Source organism: Hippocampus bargibanti, linkage group LG11, assembly GCF_051943395.1.
Source record: "Hippocampus bargibanti isolate YZ-2025 linkage group LG11, ASM5194339v1, whole genome shotgun sequence".
Classification (NCBI taxonomy): domain Eukaryota; kingdom Metazoa; phylum Chordata; class Actinopteri; order Syngnathiformes; family Syngnathidae; genus Hippocampus; species Hippocampus bargibanti.
The window spans coordinates 11,774,592-11,792,796 of NC_142744.1; the positions used below are offsets into that span (position 1 = coordinate 11,774,592).

Sequence of the window (18,205 nt, forward strand, 5' to 3'; positions counted from 1 at the left end):
ATTTTCCATCTGATATTCGTATCATTATTTTAACTCATTCACTGCCAGACGTGCAAAAACGTGTCAACTCCAGTGCCAGGGTGTTGTCATTGTCACTAAAATTCCAGAGAATAAATTCAGGAATGGCAGTGAATGAGTTACTTTTGATTTGGCCGTCTTGTGGTGCTTGACTAAAGTAAATAAAATCAATTTTTGGTGAAGATATTATCCAAGACATAAAAAGACTACTGTACACAGTAGCACTCAATCCAAGGTGTGTTGGCCTCAGCTGTAACCCTGAGACTAAGTGGTATTGCAAAAGAATAAATAGATAGTGTGTGGATACATTCACCTTCAAGATCAGTGATTTAATAAATAATCAGTTCAATTTATTACTACAGTACATAAATATATTGGAAGGCATGTAAAGAGCAATTCATTACCAGGCAGTTACCAAAATAGTTATAATTAATTGTCTATATTTTAAGACATATGGTCATGCTCCAAGTGGTTCATACAAATATGGCCTTATTTCCATATTAGGAATCATGTATTTTGTGGCATCATATAACTGTAAATGGAAAGTAAATAAGTCAAACTTTGGGGGGAAAAAACATAAGAAATACCGTACAAGTGTATGGACTTCATTGAAATATAATAATAGATAAAAGGAAAATGGAAATGTTAACATAAAAAAACCATTGAAATTATAACAATATTTCCACTCAAAGTTGTTGATGCTCAATCGGCTCTGGGCTGGGCTCAGTCAGGCCAATCAGAGACTCCAGGAGGTAGGTGCTTGATTCACACTGCGGCAAATAAACAGAGCTCATCAGCTGTGGGTGATGAAAACTGTGTGTGTGTCTGTGCTCTTTGAACGAGCTGTGAAATGGCCCAGAAGGATAGTCGCTATCGAAGAACTCCAGGTCAGACTCCGAAGAGACACTCGGGTCCATGTACCTGCTGGAGGAAAAGTCCAGAGTCGGGGAGGGAGTGTTTGGATAGTCTTCAAGGGAATCCTCGTTGTCACCGGGGTCTCTTGCTTGATTTGCGTTTTCATCCAGATAATCTGTCGCTGCAACGGAGCTTTTATTGTCTGCGATAGAGTTGGCCCAAAGTGCTCCTTCCATTCTGTCAGTTGTCCCGTTTGACTCACAGCTGCTGCTGCTCAGGGTCAATGGTGCTGCCATAAGTCTCAGTTGTTGGCACATAGAGTCGTTATTATTTTCAGAATCGCAGATGTTGAGACTGCAAGGCGCACCTCCACGATTGGCGGGAAGTTGTCCACCGTTGCAGTCAGCTGATGAACTGGATAATTCTGTCATGTCACTACTGCAGCTGCTCTCTTCTACCACTGCTCGCGCCAGGAGGGAATTAAACGTCGGACCGGTGGAAATGCTCAGCCCAAGAGCCTCTTCTTCTAAAGAAAAATCAAAAGGGTACGTCTTGAAAGGTTCATTCATCACGGGATGTGTCTTGCTCAGATCTCGAGACACAAGTTCCTCTGAAAGTATGGACTGGTCTGCCAGTTTTGTTTTTCAGCTCGCAATCGGCGCTCTAAATCGAGTCGCGTGACGGTGTGGATGTAATGCGTCTGCACACGTTTGGAGTCAAACTCCACATATCCTTCGATGTTTCCGCAGCTGTACTTTGTGCAGCCACATGGAAAGCTGAACCGGTCCACCTGAGGGCGAAAGAGATCATGTCGCGGTTACTAGAGATGATTGTAAAATGTTGTCTCTTGTGGACGCTGCCATTCATTAACTCATTCATTGCCAGACGATGTGCAAAAATGTGTCCACTCCAGTGCCAGGGTTTTTGTTATTTTCACTAAAATTGCAGGCCCCCACGGAATTGTGAGATTTCGGACGACATAAACATTCAAGCAGCGTGAGAAATTTGAGACTCTCTTCTTTCATCTGAAAAAAGGAGTTAATTCCTAAGTTATATGGGTCTGGAGATATCTGAGGTGCAAATGGGGGTGGCTGTACAAAAGGCAAATGCTGCCCCGTGGGAGGGAAAACATTGCCAGAGGTCTGACCAGTGATTTATTGGCACCCCCCTGCAAGAAAAAACAATGCCCGAACAAATTCGGGAATGGCGTTCCAGTTCATATTTTCATTTCCTGAACAAATTCGAGAATGGAAGTGAATGAGTTTAAAAAACATTTTGTTTGTTTTGTGTTTTAATAAAGAGAAAATGGCACCGTACATACAATCTAATCTTTTTTTTTTTTCTAAAATGATATTACGGTAGGAATTGCGCTATTTGTACATTGGAAGTGCACCTTTAAGAGCCCTCGTGAGTGGTGCTGGGAGCTGCATAAGAGTTTTTTTTGTATTTGTGCGTGTAACTGTTATGTTCAATCATGAGGATAAATAAATAAATAAATACATACATAAATGCAGTACCGACTGTTTGCAATCCTTTACAGTACCCTAATCACTCCCCTTCAGTTCATCAAACAAAGCGTACAAATTTGACCAACCTGACACTTGATGCCCGCCAAGCTGCAGGCACAGGTCTCGGGCTCACAAAAGCCTTGGCAGTCACATCCACACGCTTCCCTGGACAAACGCAGAGAATGAAGCTGCTTCTTCTCCTCCTTGTCGATGCGCTTCACTCCAGACGCCAGGAGGAGATCCTGCCGCTGCCTGGATGAATACGGCTGGAGGGCGCTTCTTTCGTCCAGCTCCGCCTCACTGTCATCAGTGGAAACTTTGAGGTCTCTTGTGAGCAGGCCGGCTTGGTTCTGGCTAAAAGCCTCATTGGCGATCTGCTATAACCAAATAAAGTCAGGTAAGACGAAGTACAAGGTACGAGGTAAACTCAATCGCGACGAAATTAGGTGAACTCACATTTTGTTTGGATGCCTCAAATCTCTCCTCTCCTAATCTGAGCATGTGCCTTTGCCGACGTTGGCGCCTTTGCTTCGATGCATGCTCCGCTACCGTGTATTTATGGAGGCTAGTGTGCTTCCACATCATGCCCAAGGTGGCGCCGCCGTGACTGGGCACGCTGGTGAAGCCCTGACAGCGAGGGAAACTGAAAACGGAAACTTGGTCAAAGCGCACACGGCACTGCCTCTTGACCAGTCTTGGTTTCTTCACAATGGATCCGACTGAGAGAGGAAGAAAGAGAGAGAAAAGCATGAATGAGGATGTGTTTTTTTTTTCAATATATTCACAAAAATAATTAATTTATTAGTTGTAGCATTTAAGGACAACCGATGCCTCGGGACAAGTTGTGTCCATAATTTGTAAAATCACTGCAAATGACTGAATATTCAGGAAGTCTTGTTTTCGAGTTGGTGACGATGACTGACATGACGTCACGTCTGGTACGCCCCTGATCGAGAAAGTGACACACGATGCATTTTGGGTACTTTGTTTGGTCTGAAAACATCGTGTTGATCCGTGTTGATGGCGGAATTAGAAGGAAAACACATAAATAATGCAGTGGTGAATCGTTGTGTGTTGCACTAAGACTACTATTTGATACTAGTTGACACAAATTCCCAGCAGACAAATCAGCCCATTTCCAACCGAGCTTGGGCGCCATCTTGTGAATTTTCTGGGCGCTACATTCGAGTCCAGACGCCTCAAAATGATACGGAACGAGTTCTTCAATCGATTGCAAACATTTATGCCTTCCTCTTCAGAACTATTTGAATCATATTCATAACTAGATGAATAACAAGAAAGCATCTCCGAATCTGAAGCCATTGTTTTGATTTTAGAGGCAAGACGTCCTGGCGTGACGTCACGAACAAGGAGGCGGGACCTTCTGAAACTCGCAATTTCTGAGGTCATTTGGAAGTGGTTTTGGGACATTTTAACTAATTTTTATTGGTGTTTTGCATTTGACTACAAATATCAGCCTGCGTGTTTTGGGTATTTTAGATGCTATAAAACGTTTTTCTGATGACAGTTAGGAAACAAAAAAAATGGTATTGGTTGTCCTTTAAATAATCAGTGCAGTTGCTGCATGTGCCGAGTCGGTTACTCCGAACACTACGAGAATCAAGACAGGGGCACCCTGGCCACCACCTTTTCCAGCTACTCCCCTCAGGCAGGCGCTCCCGATCGATCTCCCGTCACCATCAATTCTCTAAAACAGTAACCCAAATATAACTGTATCGTGCTTCTTTTCATTTTGTTTCATTTCATTTGTGCTGTATGTCATGCATATTTGACAATAAAGCTGACTTTGACCTATATAATAGGTCAACTGACCTATATAATACCCAGCACCAGACACTTTAAGGCGCTCAAGGACATCTGTATAATTGCACACTTGTTTGACTACAAATAGGGCGACTGATCACTTTAAAATGGTTCACTGACTTTCTGCACTAACGGTTATTGTATTTTATTCTACCACTAATCACTTTAGCTCTGCTTGATACTTTGCACTTTGTTTCAACGTTCCTGAAAAGTACCACTTACATTGACCCTTTCCATACTGACGGTACAAATGACTACTGCCATAAATTTTTACTCGTAGAAAATAAAGGGGAGCAAGTTTATTCTCAAATTTTCTGTCGGTACAAGTTAGTACCCCATTCTTCCGATATTTAGTGACATGGCATTTTTCGGCTTTCAATACAAGATTGCATCAGAATTACTCCAGGCATCCAATTGAGTGCAAATTACTTTGCTCGGTTTTATACTGTTTTTTTTTTTGTTACAAAATATCCATCAAAATGGTTTCCTATATTTGGATTTGGATTTGCCTTTTTTAGCCTCACAGTGGAGAAATATACATTTCACAGCAGCAATGTGATGAAAGGAATGACAGTACAACAAAATATGTACATGAGCTGCTGGAAAGGCAGCCACTCTCGCGGCGCCGTCTTGAAGTCAAAAGAACAAAAAAAAAAAAAAAAACAATATAATATTATACAATAATATTTGTATTCTGATGTATAAACTCGTCAGCTTTTTTTATATATAAAACTAATACGTCTGTGTAAGCTCTCAGTCGTACAGGAGTGGTCCATCGATGAAAAGGTTTCTTCAGCTGTCATCTGTACTTCTTTGAAGGTGTCGGACGTTTCGGTCCTCATCCGAAAAGCTTCGTCAGCGAACTAAAATTGTGCTGGTAGCTCTGGTTCTATATATATCCCTACTGTCCAGAGGTGGCGGTGCCAGACCTCTGCTCTAATAGGTCCCTGCTTTAAGGTTGGAGGGAGAAGTGGGCTATTCCCTGAAGCTAATCTGATTACTTCTTTTGGGCTGATTATAATAATAATAATACATTTCATTACTAGGCGCCTTTCAAAACTCTCAAGGTCACTTTACAGTCACAGGATAATCGGTGAAAAATAAAACTAATAGAAATGCGGGATGATATTTTATTTATGACCAATATGATACATTTTGTAAAAAACATTACACATTTCTGCATTTCTTGATTGATATGCGTTACTCAGAAGTGTCATGATCTGGTTGGCGACCAACGGGGGCGCTGTCGGCCCTGCCTGCAGCCTCGCAGGTGCTGGTGGTTTTAATCACTGACACTTAAAAGGACACCCGGCACGACCATCCGGTGTCGGTTCATTGTTTGTTGCATGCTTTGTCTGCAATCGCATGCATTGTATGCTGTGCACGTGTTTGTTTAACCTTGGCGGACTTTTACACTTGGTTTTCTTTTGATACTTTGTATTTTTCCGTTCAGACGATTTTGATGTTTTACATTTTGTTCCTGCTGACCTTTATTTTAATACAATTTGTCAAACAACCTCCTGCTCACTTCTGCCTGCTTTTTGGGATCCGCACCCGCCATCACCACCTTGCAAACCGTGACAAGAAGCCAATGAAATGATTCAGCATAAAAATGTCTTCCAAAAATCACATTTTCAGATTATGGTATCGAAAGGGTTAAGGAATTAGATTACATTATATTACATTACATTAGCCTTTATTAGTGTCCTTAGTTGTTATGTCTTTTTTAATATGATACTTGATTATTTATTGATGATCTGATGCTTTTTTTGTTCTTTTGACTTCAAGACGGCGCCGCGAGAGTGGCTGCCTTTCCAGCAGCTCATGTATTTTGTTTTTCTACTTTCATTCCTTTCATCACTTTGCTGCTGTGAAATGTAAATTTCTCCACTGTGGGACTAATCAAGGCAAATCCAATCCAATACTAGTGCAGCGTGTTTTACCAGAGACAAATTCCTTGTGTGTTCTACAAACTTGGCCAATAAAGATGATTTTGAAACAAAACAAAAACAGAATCGGGGTGAAAAAAATGAGAGAACATGATGGAAATCTTTTGAGTGGAAATCGGTGAGGTAATACTCCCGGTTTACTCCCTCTTTTAACAGTTTGGTTTCAAAAAGGTCTTCTGACCTTCACACATAACCGAGGATGAATTCTTCTCCCACCAGTCAGTAAACAAGCGAAGCCAGCTGACTAAGCTAATCTCAGGCTGTGTGTCCGCGCGTCTAAAAAGCCTGCTTCGCACTCAGCCTCTGTTTTGCAGCGTGACTTTGTTGTGTAACTTCAAAACGGGAATGAAACCGTTTTGCACGGTTTCAGCATCGGTTTCAAATTCTGAAGTTTTTACACGTCGGCTTTGGCTACTCACTGGGTAAACTGGTGGGCGCAGAGGAGGTGTGGGGTGTAAAATCCTGCGTCTCGGACGAACTGCTCTCGCCGTCGGACTCGCACTCCGAAGATGTGGATGAAGACGACAGTGGGGAAGAGGAAGAAGCTGAGTCGCTAGGGCTTTCCTCAACCGCTGCAAACTTTCGCTTCAGGACACCTGCCATTGTTTTGGCTCGGGTGGTGATACATTCTGCAGGGGAAAAAAAAAGAGATGATTAAAGTGGCCATGTAGATGATGCATTCCTGAATACATTTCACAATATAAAGCAAAAATAACTAACTAACTAACTAACTAACTAACTAACTAAATAGGCGGCCCGGTAGTCGAGTGGTTAGCACACCGGCTTCACAGTGCAGAGGTCGCCGGTTCGCGTCCCGGTGCGCCCTCCCTGTGTGGAGTTTGCATGTTCTCCCCGGACCCGCGTGGGTTTTCTCCGGGTCCTCTGGTTTCCTCCCACACTCCAAAAACATGCATGGCAGGCAGATTAACCACTCCAAATTGTCCCTAGGTGTGAGTGTGACTGTGAGAGTGACTGTTGTATGTCTTTGTGTGCCCTGCGATTCCAATTCAGGGTGTCCCCCGCCTTGTGCCCAAAGACAGCTGAGATAGGCACCAGCAACCCCCGCGATCCTAATGAGGAATAAGCGGTACGGAAAATGAGATGAGACGAGATAAATAAATAAATAAAAACAAATAGCTCATAATTGCAAATTTGTGTGTTTATGCAAGGAAGAAAAGGAAGCTTGCCGCTGCACAAAAAAGGTCTGAATATGAAATACAATAATAATAATAATAATAATAATAATAATAATAATACATTTCATTTATAAGCGCCTTTCAAAACTCTCAAGGACACTTTACAGTCAAAGAATATATTTTCTGCAGGTGAGCAGCGGCAGCCACACGCGCCAGCGTTCACTCAACTCGGAAGTTTACCTTTGTCATGATCGGGTTGGCGACCAACGGGGGGCGCTGTCGGCCCCGCCTGCACCTGCACAGGTGCTGGTCGTCCCGATCAGATTGGCGACCAACGGGTAGCGACGTCAGCCCTGCCTGCAGCCTCGCAGGTGCTGGTCGTTTTAATCACTGACATTTAAAAGGACACCCGGCACGACCACCCGGTGTCGGTTCATTGTTTGTTGCATGCTTTGTCTACAATCGCATGCATTGTATGCTGTGCATGTGTTTAACCTTGGCGGACTTTTACACTTGGTTTTCTTTTGATACTTTGTATTTTTTCTGTTCAGTTGATTTTGATGTTTTACATTTTGTTCCTGCTGACCTTTATTTTAATACAATTTGTCAAACAACCTCCTGCTCCATCCTGCCTGCTTTTTGGGATCCGCACCCGCCATCACCACCTTGCAAACCGTGACAACCTTTCACTTTAACTATCAGTTTGCCATTCCGTTTTAGATATTGTACAGTTCTTAACTCACTCACTGCCATTGACAAATTTATTCGGGAATTGAAAATATGACGCCATTCCCGAATTTGTTCGGGATTTGTTTTTTCATGCTTGGGTGCCGATAAAGAGCTGGATATGGGCTCTGGCAATGGCTCTGGCAATATTTTTGTATTTTTTACAAGGGGGCAGTATTTCCCTTTTTTCCATGTTATTGCTTTGTTCCAGCTTCAGCTGTTGTTAAAGCGCTATATACACCAATATGTATGTCTTGCATTGTATTTTGGACAGATGCCCTCATTTCAAGCTCATATAACTACGGATCCATATAATTTAGGAATTAACTCTTTTTTTTCCAATGCCAGAAGAGAGTCTAAGGTTTCTAACGCTGGATTGAATGATAATGTAGTCCTAAAACTCAATATTCTGTGGGTCCTGGAACTCAAGTGATAATGACAAAAACCCTGGCTCTGGGGTCGACACATTTTTCCATGTATGGCAGTGAATGAGTTAAAATATTAGCATCAGTCAATACTGACAAAAAAATCTCAGGATCCTCGCTTCCTCTATTAAAACTGGCTACATCCTTACTTAACTCATTCACTGCCACAGGTGGAAAAAACCTTTCCACTACAGCGCCACGGTTTTTGTCATTGTCACTCAAATTCAAGAGGCCACAGAATATTGAGCTTTAGGACTACATAAACATTCAATGCAGCGTAAAAAAAACTTGTTTCATTAGAAAAAAACGTTCTATTTTATTTGGTTCTGGAGTAATATGAGGTGCAAGTGGGGGAGGCTGTACAAAAGGCAAATGCTGCCCCCTCGTGGAAGGGGAAAAAAACATGACCAGAGGTCTGACCAGCGCTTTATCGGCACCCCTCGCAAGAATAACCAAAACCAGTACGAATTCAGGAATGGCGCTCCACGTCATATTTTCAATACCCAAATAAATTCGGGAATGGCAGTGAATGAGTTAAACACATCATTTCATTCCATTCCTGAAATGAAACGAGTAATCATGAAAATAATCAGTATGAGTTATTAGTTCATCAGTTAGTTAATTCGTTATTAGTGAATCGTTTAGGTGAAGAAAGGGCGATTCAAACCTCATTTTTTAAATATAATTAGGGAAGTCAGCGTTATACTGTGCATTGTTTTCATAAAGTTCAAATACAAGGTGTTGTTTTAATGAAAGAGAGAAACATCGGCACCGGCCAAGCCGGTTTGAAGCAATTCGTTTGTTTAAGCTAATTGCATATCCATAGCAATAATCCTTCAAATTACCGTTGAAGGTGTTCAAATTTAAACTGAAATGATGCCCACTAAACAGCTGAGCTTTTGATTTGACTTCAAAGTGAATCAACATCTCAATTTTCTACTTTCAGGGGGCTAATCCACATTCCAGTGATTCCTCGTGTTTTTTGTGAAGCCAGTAAATAAAGATGGGACTGGAGTGGGATGTAAGAAGCTGTTATTTTGGAGACGTGAATAAGAAAGACTTAACCAAAGGTTGAGGAATGAAGTTAAAAGTACACCGGGGCTTTTTCAAAGCGAATTGATGAAAGAAGAGCCTAAAGGAATCCCAACACTTATGTGAATAAAGTGGTCATTATACACAAGCGGCGTGTAGGATATGTTAACATTTTGTAAGAATGAAAGGCATGCGTGATGTCTTGGGTGGATGCCATGAAAGGAAGCATGCGACTGATCTGAAGTGGTCAAAGAATGTCAAACGACCACAAATGGTTTCAAGGCATTTAAAATGTCATTGCCATTACAAACGGTGATAGGGAATAAAATTGGACATTTTACAATCTGTAATGACCTTCAAAACATGAGCTGAGTCACCTGCTGATGATCAGCAAGTCAGTTAATCATTACAATTCATGCTTTTTATGGTCAATGTGGTATAAAACGTCTATTCAAGATTCACGAGGTTAAAGACTCTAACCATAAAATATAGTAAGTAAACAACAGCACCCCTCCTGGTTGATTTGAACTGAGAGGCTCCCTTTCCCCACCATCCTCAATTAACAGAGCCATTCAGTGTGTGTGCCTGTCTGTGTGTGTGACTGTGTCTGGCTCAATCAACAAAATATGTCATCAAACGAGAGGCACCCTTCATCCAGATGCCGTAGTAAACGACTGCATTTCTAATGACTCATTGCTTCTTTCCAAGCCATTTATGTTTACTGTACATATTTAGTACAGTATCTTCCATCAGAAACATACTGTGCTCTCCACTGAGAGCCCATCTATTATTTAAAGGCCCAAGCACAAGTAGAGCTGGAGGGGAAATACACACAATTGTGTTGATGTTAATAAAAGTGTCTATGAAACAGGGCATCGGTACATCCTCATATGTGATACTGACGAGAACATTGTGAGTTTTGACTGGAGGAGTTGTTTCCCGACACACAATAATAACCATCATGTCATGAGGCTGACCCCCCTCACCTCTCGCAGAGGCATGTCAATTACAATGACAACTCTGTTCTGGCTTTCTTGACAACACACTCAGATCAACTCCTTTAAGAATTTGTTGCAACAGTTGAGCAATTAACCAAAATTCGGGACAACAGCGGATGATAGTGGTATTATATCTACATACATTGTGTGTGCGGTGTGTGCGTGTGCGTGTGTGCGTGCGTGTGCGTGTGGCGTGTGCGTGCGTGGTATGTGTGTGCGTGCGTGTGTGTGTTAAACAATGTACTCACCACGACTTCAAAGGCAGCATAATAACGGGTAAATAAGTGTGGATTTGTGGCAGAGTTGACGGTTTCTTACAGCCAGCTGCGTCTCTCGTCAGTGTTTGTGTGAAGCTAATGTTTCACTGTTGTAGCAGCATTGGCAGAAAACGTGAACGCCTCGGGACTGCTGGCACCAATCGAAGAGTATACAAAAGATAACAAGAGAGTGACCCTTCCGTTAGGCAATCTAACGCATAACACATGTAGAATTGTTAAACTACAAAAACATATAATATAACTCGATAAAACAATACAAAAGTAGTTGTACATATGAGCAAAATAGATACAGTTATAAAATAGACCGACAAACGGCAACAAAGTTTTTCATTCAATTGTGACAAACGAAACCAACATCGTCGGGTGGGATCAATCTTGGTGTACGAGTCAAACTCGTGATGAATATCGTTCCTCTTCGATTACAGTCACATTCTGCCAGAGTAGTGACGTAACGGGAGAGAAATAAACTTTCACCCTCCAGCTGGCGGTTATTGGATCACTTTTTAAAATAATTTCTTGCAGCTCTTGGTACTGAAAAGTGATTGGAACAAAATACACCCACATTTTGGGTGAAGAATCTGAGCAAGTAGGAAAAACAACCCTCACACCCGAACAAACAAAAGAAACAGTAGTTAGTAGTAGTAGTAGTAGTAGTAGTAGTAGTAGTAGTAGTAGTAGTAGTAGTAGTAGTAGTAGTAACAATATAATAATAATAATAATAATAATAATAATAATAATAATAATAATAATAAGAAGAAGAAGAAGAAGAAGAAGAAGAAGAAGAAGAAGAAGAAGAAGAAGAACAAGAAGAACAAGAACAAGAAGAAGAACAATAATAATGACAAGAATAGTAATAGTAATGATAATATTAATAATAATAATGCAATATAATCAATAAAAAATAATCATAATAATATCCTGGGTACAAAACAAAGATTTTTACATGAATAATATTGCTGAATTTTAACTGAGACGATCAAATAACCATTGTTTTAATACAACAAAAAATATAGTACTGTAGAGCATTGCACCATACTCTAATGAAAAAGTGGCTCTGAATATTTCGACTCTCTTGGGCAACTCTAAATAGTCAGAACTGTGTTCACTTTAGTTGCAGTATATGTACTTGCAGTTTACCTAAAAATGTTCCAGCATTTTAACTGTAAACTCAGATGTAATTTATTTAAAGTTTTGTTTCAATAAGGAAAAGCTCTCTGGCACTTCTCCACAGTGATAAAGTAAATCAAAACAGATCCACCAGCAGACTATATTTATTTAAAAGACGCAAACACATTTTAGATGATGCTAATAATATTTTGTGGTTCTGAGATATCTATTTCTTATCAACCAGATATGAGTGTCATTGATATCGCAAGTATTAAATATCTGCACACATTGTCTGCAGCATTGCAACTATGAATTCCAGTGTTTTTCGTATATGACTGATTAGACGGTCAAATCTAGGCAGGATTAACATTCCAGTGCCTGCTTTAAAGATAATCACAGGCCGCTCGCTGTCCCTGGCTGGCGGGGAAAATGAAGCTCATTGCTCAGAGTGCGTGGCAGATTAACAGATGGAAAGACAGATGAACAGAAAGACAAAATACCCTTGAGCTTGCGCTTTGACTCCATGTTGACACGGTACTTGATTTGTTGATTCAAACTCAAAAACAGTGCTAACACCTGCTGGGTCAAGTGTTGTGGGTTGTGAGAAGGATGTGCTGACCCACTTTGGCTAGGTGGGGGCGGGGGTGGGGGGGGTGACGGTTTCACTCAAAGAGCAGCTAAGTCACCCATATTTGTCTTTGCAAAAGTATAGTAAGTGTTCTGCTGCACCTCGCACAATCACCCTTCCGTTTATTTTTGAAAAAGTTCTGCAAAATACACTGAAAAATGCCGACTGTTTTTCTCATCAACCAAAATCTCCATCCAGCGAGCTGAGGTGAGTTTAGCCCCAAACCTCATCTTGTTGTCAGTTCCTCAGTGAACCTACCTTTTGGCGGCCACTCAGGTTGCTCTTGTGGCCTCCTTTTGGGTTCGCCATGGATGGCCCACATACGTTGACATTCTGATGAAGTCTGATAAAGATTTGACATATGAAATCTTCCCATCATCCTTCATGGGTGACAGGACTGTTTTATATATGCACTTTGATCCACCAATGGGTGTCTAATCGCAGGGATATACTGTATTTTAGCACCTTCAAGTGTTACTTTTGGGTGCACAAAATTGACATCATTCACACTGTTGACTAAGAAGTATAACAGGGAGAACATCGACTATTTATTTCCTTCGAGGGCATCATCCATCACTTCGATTGAAAGCAAGTCAAGCTGCAGCCCAGGGAGGAAAGTAGGTCAGTTACACAGTTTACGAGACAAGAGGTCTTATCTGTTGCCGCGTGTGTAACAGAAAAGCAGCTGCGGGTTGCATACGACATCCCCTGTTTAACATTGTCAGTTAGATAAACAGTGAGCAACTGCGCTGACCTTTTTACGCAAATGTGAAAAAAGTCGCAGAGTGAGCAGGAGATTTCGCCAAAGGAATGTGTCACTGATCAAATATATACTGCTCTCTTTGTTGTTTCCACGTGAGTCCATAATTACAGACAAACATGTTTGTCATTTGAGCACTAAGAGCTTGTGTGTTCTTGGAATTCCAGGCCCCGTTTTGTTTCTGTTGGTGTCTGCCATCACGTGTGGTTCCATGTGAGTAGACTGGTCGGAGCGGACGGAAGGAAGGAGGCCCTTAACCTGCTATGCTCTCAGCTGTTCGTATCAGCTCTGACTGGCCTGTGGAGTTGAGTGGGTGTGATTGCGCCCCCCCCCCCCCCACCATGCACCAGGCTCAACCCATCCGCATACTCTCTCAAATGCTTCCCTTTCAAAACACATGCATCACTGACCTGGGATGATCATGTGTTATTCAGTAGGAAAATGCTCCACAACGTAAAGCTGAGTACTCAACGTTGGGCTCTTTTCCAGCAACGGGATTAAAACTTGCAATGTGTGGGGGCTCATCAATTATTGCACATATGTTGCTGACATGCCGCAATGGAAACACAATCTTATTGTGAGAGTAAAGGACTAAATTGTAATGGAGCAACAGTAGCTCAATCTGTGTGGTTTAAAACCTGTATTATGCTCATGTAACCTCATAATTGCCAGTGACGTGCGGTGAGGTTCATGGCAGGTGAGGCACTGACGTCATCACAGTCAGATTTACAAACATGAACTCCACAGAGTAGCTTATTCACCGTTTGATTGGCAACAGTTAACGTGTTTTGCTTAAAATGTCATGTCAGCATTCTTTATATACTGTATACAAACTGTAGCATATAAAAAAAATATTAAAAAACGTTATTATCGTGTTACCTTTACTTATAAATGAATTCCAAGTCTCTCTGTCTCAATGGAGATCAGAAGAAAGTCGTCCTTGATCAGACCTGTTCCGACTGTATGTTTTCAGTATTTTGTGCTGAGAATGACCGCTCCACTGATGCTGTAGTAGCTGGAACAGTGAGCACAAGCTGGAGCCACTTTGTCGCTTCAGGAATAGTTTCAATGAGATCCTTCTTGGCCAAAAAGCTGAGAAGTTGTCCAGGAGATTTACATTCATTCCTCACCGTTTGTGTGTGTTGGTCTTCCTTTAAATTGGTCTTCCTTTAATTATTATCGCCTGCTTCAATTGAAAGTTCAGTTTAGAAAATTCTTTCAATTTAGATATGTAATCCACCATTCTGAAAATAAGGCCAAGCAACACGAAAAAATGACTGGATGGTTGCACTTAATTTGCTAACTGTTTACTGTAGCTTGCTGTCACTTATTCTATTATTCTGCAGCCGAGGAGTCGCAAGAAGAATCTGTAATCACCAGCGCCCCCTGTCATGAGGCAGGAGAACTGTGTGCCTCACCTATGCATCCAGTTTTGATAAAAATAAAATAAACACTGTAGTACAGTGTTTATAATGTACGTACAGTGACTGTATTATATACACCAGCTAAACTGTAGAAATTTAATTCATCTACTAAAAGCTTTTGAACACTTTAAAAGCGATATGTAGAGGGACAGCAATGCGGTCTCACTGCAGAGCAATCCGGCACAGTTAGCATAGTGATTGCGCAATCCATGGTGAGGCTCAGCCGGCTGCTGCCTCACCGCTCGTCTCCACTTAGTATTTGAACGGTAAATGTGAAAATTCAGCGATTTTGAAAAAAAAATCCAAAAATTGTGACATTAAATGGAAAAGAACGTTAAAGTACAAATCACTAAATAAATATAACTGTTTAATTTATTTTGTCATTTGATATTTCCATGACAGGCGAGGCACAGCCTCACCTTCCTCCCCTGACTGCACGTCACTGATAATTGCCAATGTGTACATGCGAGTGTGAGTGATTGAGGCCGAGTGATGTATACTATCATCATTATTAATATGATATTACTACTACTACTACTACTACTTCCAGGTCTACTACTATTACTTTTTAATTATCGTTCTAAAAAAAGAAAAGATGATTAAATTACAAAAGCGCTTTAAACTCGTTGAACGTTCAAGAAGGACATTACTCTGGCGCTATCTGTCTGTCACAAGAGGGTAACGTTTAAGCGTTTTCCTTGTCATGGCGGCTTTTCTCCATTAGAGGTCAGAAGAGCCCATGTTGTTGTCGAGTAACTCAAGGTGGTCACGAGGCTTCTTCGTTCTCGTTACTGTAGAATGCATTTGCCAATTATGTAATTGCAATAGATACTAATTTAAATATACATGTGAATATATTTTAAGCAATTTTGCTTTCTATTTATAATAGATGAATTAATCTATTTTTAGTGAGATAAAAGATTCAATACATCAATGCAAATACGCATAATAATCGTTTTTTTTTTGTTTGTTTGTTAAAGAAACAAAACATTTGTGATCAGCTAAATTCTACTTGAGTAAATCTAACTCATTCACTGCCAGATGATGTGCAGAAATGTGTTCACTCCAGTGCCAGGGGTTTTGAATTTTCACTCAAATTGCAGGACCCACATAATATTGAGTTTTCGGACTACATTGGATTGGATTGGATTGGATTTGCCTTTATTAGTCTCGCAGTGGAGAAATTTACATTTCACAGCAGCAAAGTGATGAAAGGAATGAAAGTAGAAAAACAAAATACATGAGCTGCTGGAAAGGCAGCCACTCATAAACATTCAATGCAGCGTGAGAAACCTGAGACCAGGGGTCCCCAAACTTTTTCCTGTGAGGGCCACATAACTTTTCCCTTCTGTGATGGGGGGCCGGTGTCAGTTTATAACAGAAAAAGGGTGACGGTCGTAGGGGAACTTAAAAATTTGACTCTTTTCCAGAAAGCCACCCATAACCAAATAACCCTTTCCAGGTTCTTTCCAGAAAAAAAGTCAGGAAACAAATAATAATGCTATTAATGAACTAAATAACCCTCTCTGAGTTCTTCACAGAAAAAAACAGGAAATAACACTATTTATGACATAAATAATAACAAAATAACTCTCTCTGGGTTCTTCATTGAAAAAACAGGAAATAAATAACACTATTTATGAAATAAATGGATAAATACAGAGGGTTGTGTCAGGAAGGGCATCCGACGTAAAAGCTTGGCCAAAACAAACATGCGGATCAAACCTCTCAACATAGAGGACACTGATTTACTGTGGCGACCGACCCCTTGAAGGGAAAAGCCGAAAGGAAAAGAAGAAGAAGATGACATAAATAATAACTAAATAACTCTCTCTGTGTTCTTCATAGAAAAAAAGCCATGGAACATTAACTTTTGTGCCCAGCACAATCTTAACAGATAAAAGTTTAGCTCAGTTGTCAGAGCAGAATCTCTCTGTCACATATGAGCAGTCTCTTAAAGTTGTTGTGTTCCTTCCTTATAGTCCTTTTGTAAGTTCCAGTAGGCTTGTAGAGACCACTGTTTGCAGCTCTCTCTCTTATCAACGTCCCTGTGAAAACGACAAAGGAAGCAGGTTGAGAAAGTGAACTAAGTGATACAGCACCTATACACAGCACAATACATTTCACTACCATTGTGGCTGTAAAGATGGATTTTATCCCACTAGATGTTATTATGATTAAATTTGTTCATGCTCAGAACGACTCATTCAAGTCAGAAAAGTGAGCTTACCTATGTATGTTCATCAGTGTGAACCGTGGGCCTGCATCTGGCTGGTGAGACGTTGAATATCAGGTTCCATTCTAGTTACAGCCAGTCTCAAGCACGGATGCAAATGTTCATCTGTCAATCTTGATCTCATCGTTGATTTCGGCAGTTTCATGCGAGAAAAGGTTTTCTCGCAGATATACGTTCTGCCAAAAACTGTGGACATTTTCATTGCGTGTTTTTTGATGTTTGGATATGTGTTGTTTCGGAGGGCGGCATAGAAGTCAATGAGACTGTTGGGAATGAATGCGTCTTTCAGAACATCACAGTTCTGTAACTCAGGTCCAACTTCTCCATGGTTTGGTACACTTGGTAAAAAATATCCTCTCGCCTTGTAGTCCCTTTGAGACTTTGGAGGGCTGCCAGTTACTCGCATATCTCAAAGTTTGCGCTAACTCCACGAATAAAAATGAGCAGTTGCGCTGTGTCTTGCACGTCCGTGCTCTTATCCAGTGCTAATGAAAAAAAGTCAAATTCTTTCGTCTTCTGCTGCATCTGGGCAGATACATTACTCCCGATTTCTTCACCGCGTCTGGTAATTGTGCTCGCCGACAGACTTAGATGCATCTTTCCCCTCGGGACACACCTCCTCCGCGACCTCCTCCGCGACAGCATCCATACATTTCTTAACTCCGTCCGTGAAAGGCTTACCGCTGCTTGCTATCAGTTTAGCAACCCGAAAGCTGGCCCGAACGGATGCCTTGTTCAGCTGAGCTTGGCGTACAAATGTATTCTGCTGAGATAGTAGTCCACTTTTTAGCTTTGAGTTTGTCTGCTCGTATTTGGCCTTGCAAAACGGGTAGGGGACCAAACTGAGCGCACCTGAATGTACCACCGGACTCCCCTCCACTTCCTCTTACGTCACTTTCTTGTGTCGCGTCGCATTGTGACCGACTCCTTTAGCGTTCTATTGTGTGCAGGCGTGTTTGTATTTTTCAATCACGATTATAAACAACATAGATTGATGACATTGATTAAAATAGGAAAAGATAATGGTTAAAACTGACGTTTGACTTGTAAAATGATTTTTTTAGGCCAAATGGGAAAAAAATCTCATAGCATCTCTGGTATTGTTCAAGGGGCCGGGCCAAATGTGTTGACGGGCCGGACACGGCCTTCGGGCCGTAGTTTGAAGACCACTGCCTTAGACTCTCTTCTTTCATCAGAAAAAAAGAGTTAATTGGGTCTGGAGTTATCTGAGCTTCAAATGGGGGCGGCTGTACACAATACAATACAATACAATACAATACAATACAATACAATACAATACA

General features: G+C 41.1%; 1 protein-coding gene across 1 annotated transcript; it reads right to left on the reverse strand.

The window, feature by feature from the left end:
* Window positions 1-338: 338 nt before the first annotated feature.
* Window positions 339-10,874, reverse strand: LOC148891607 (cysteine/serine-rich nuclear protein 1-like). Its single transcript, XM_089008348.1, is given in 6 exon segments — window positions 339-1,514; window positions 1,517-1,663; window positions 2,468-2,758; window positions 2,838-3,100; window positions 6,574-6,783; window positions 10,720-10,874. Coding segments are annotated over 5 exon segments (1,695 nt in total). The 5' UTR covers window positions 6,758-6,783; window positions 10,720-10,874; the 3' UTR covers window positions 339-704.
* Window positions 10,875-18,205: the final 7,331 nt, after the last annotated feature.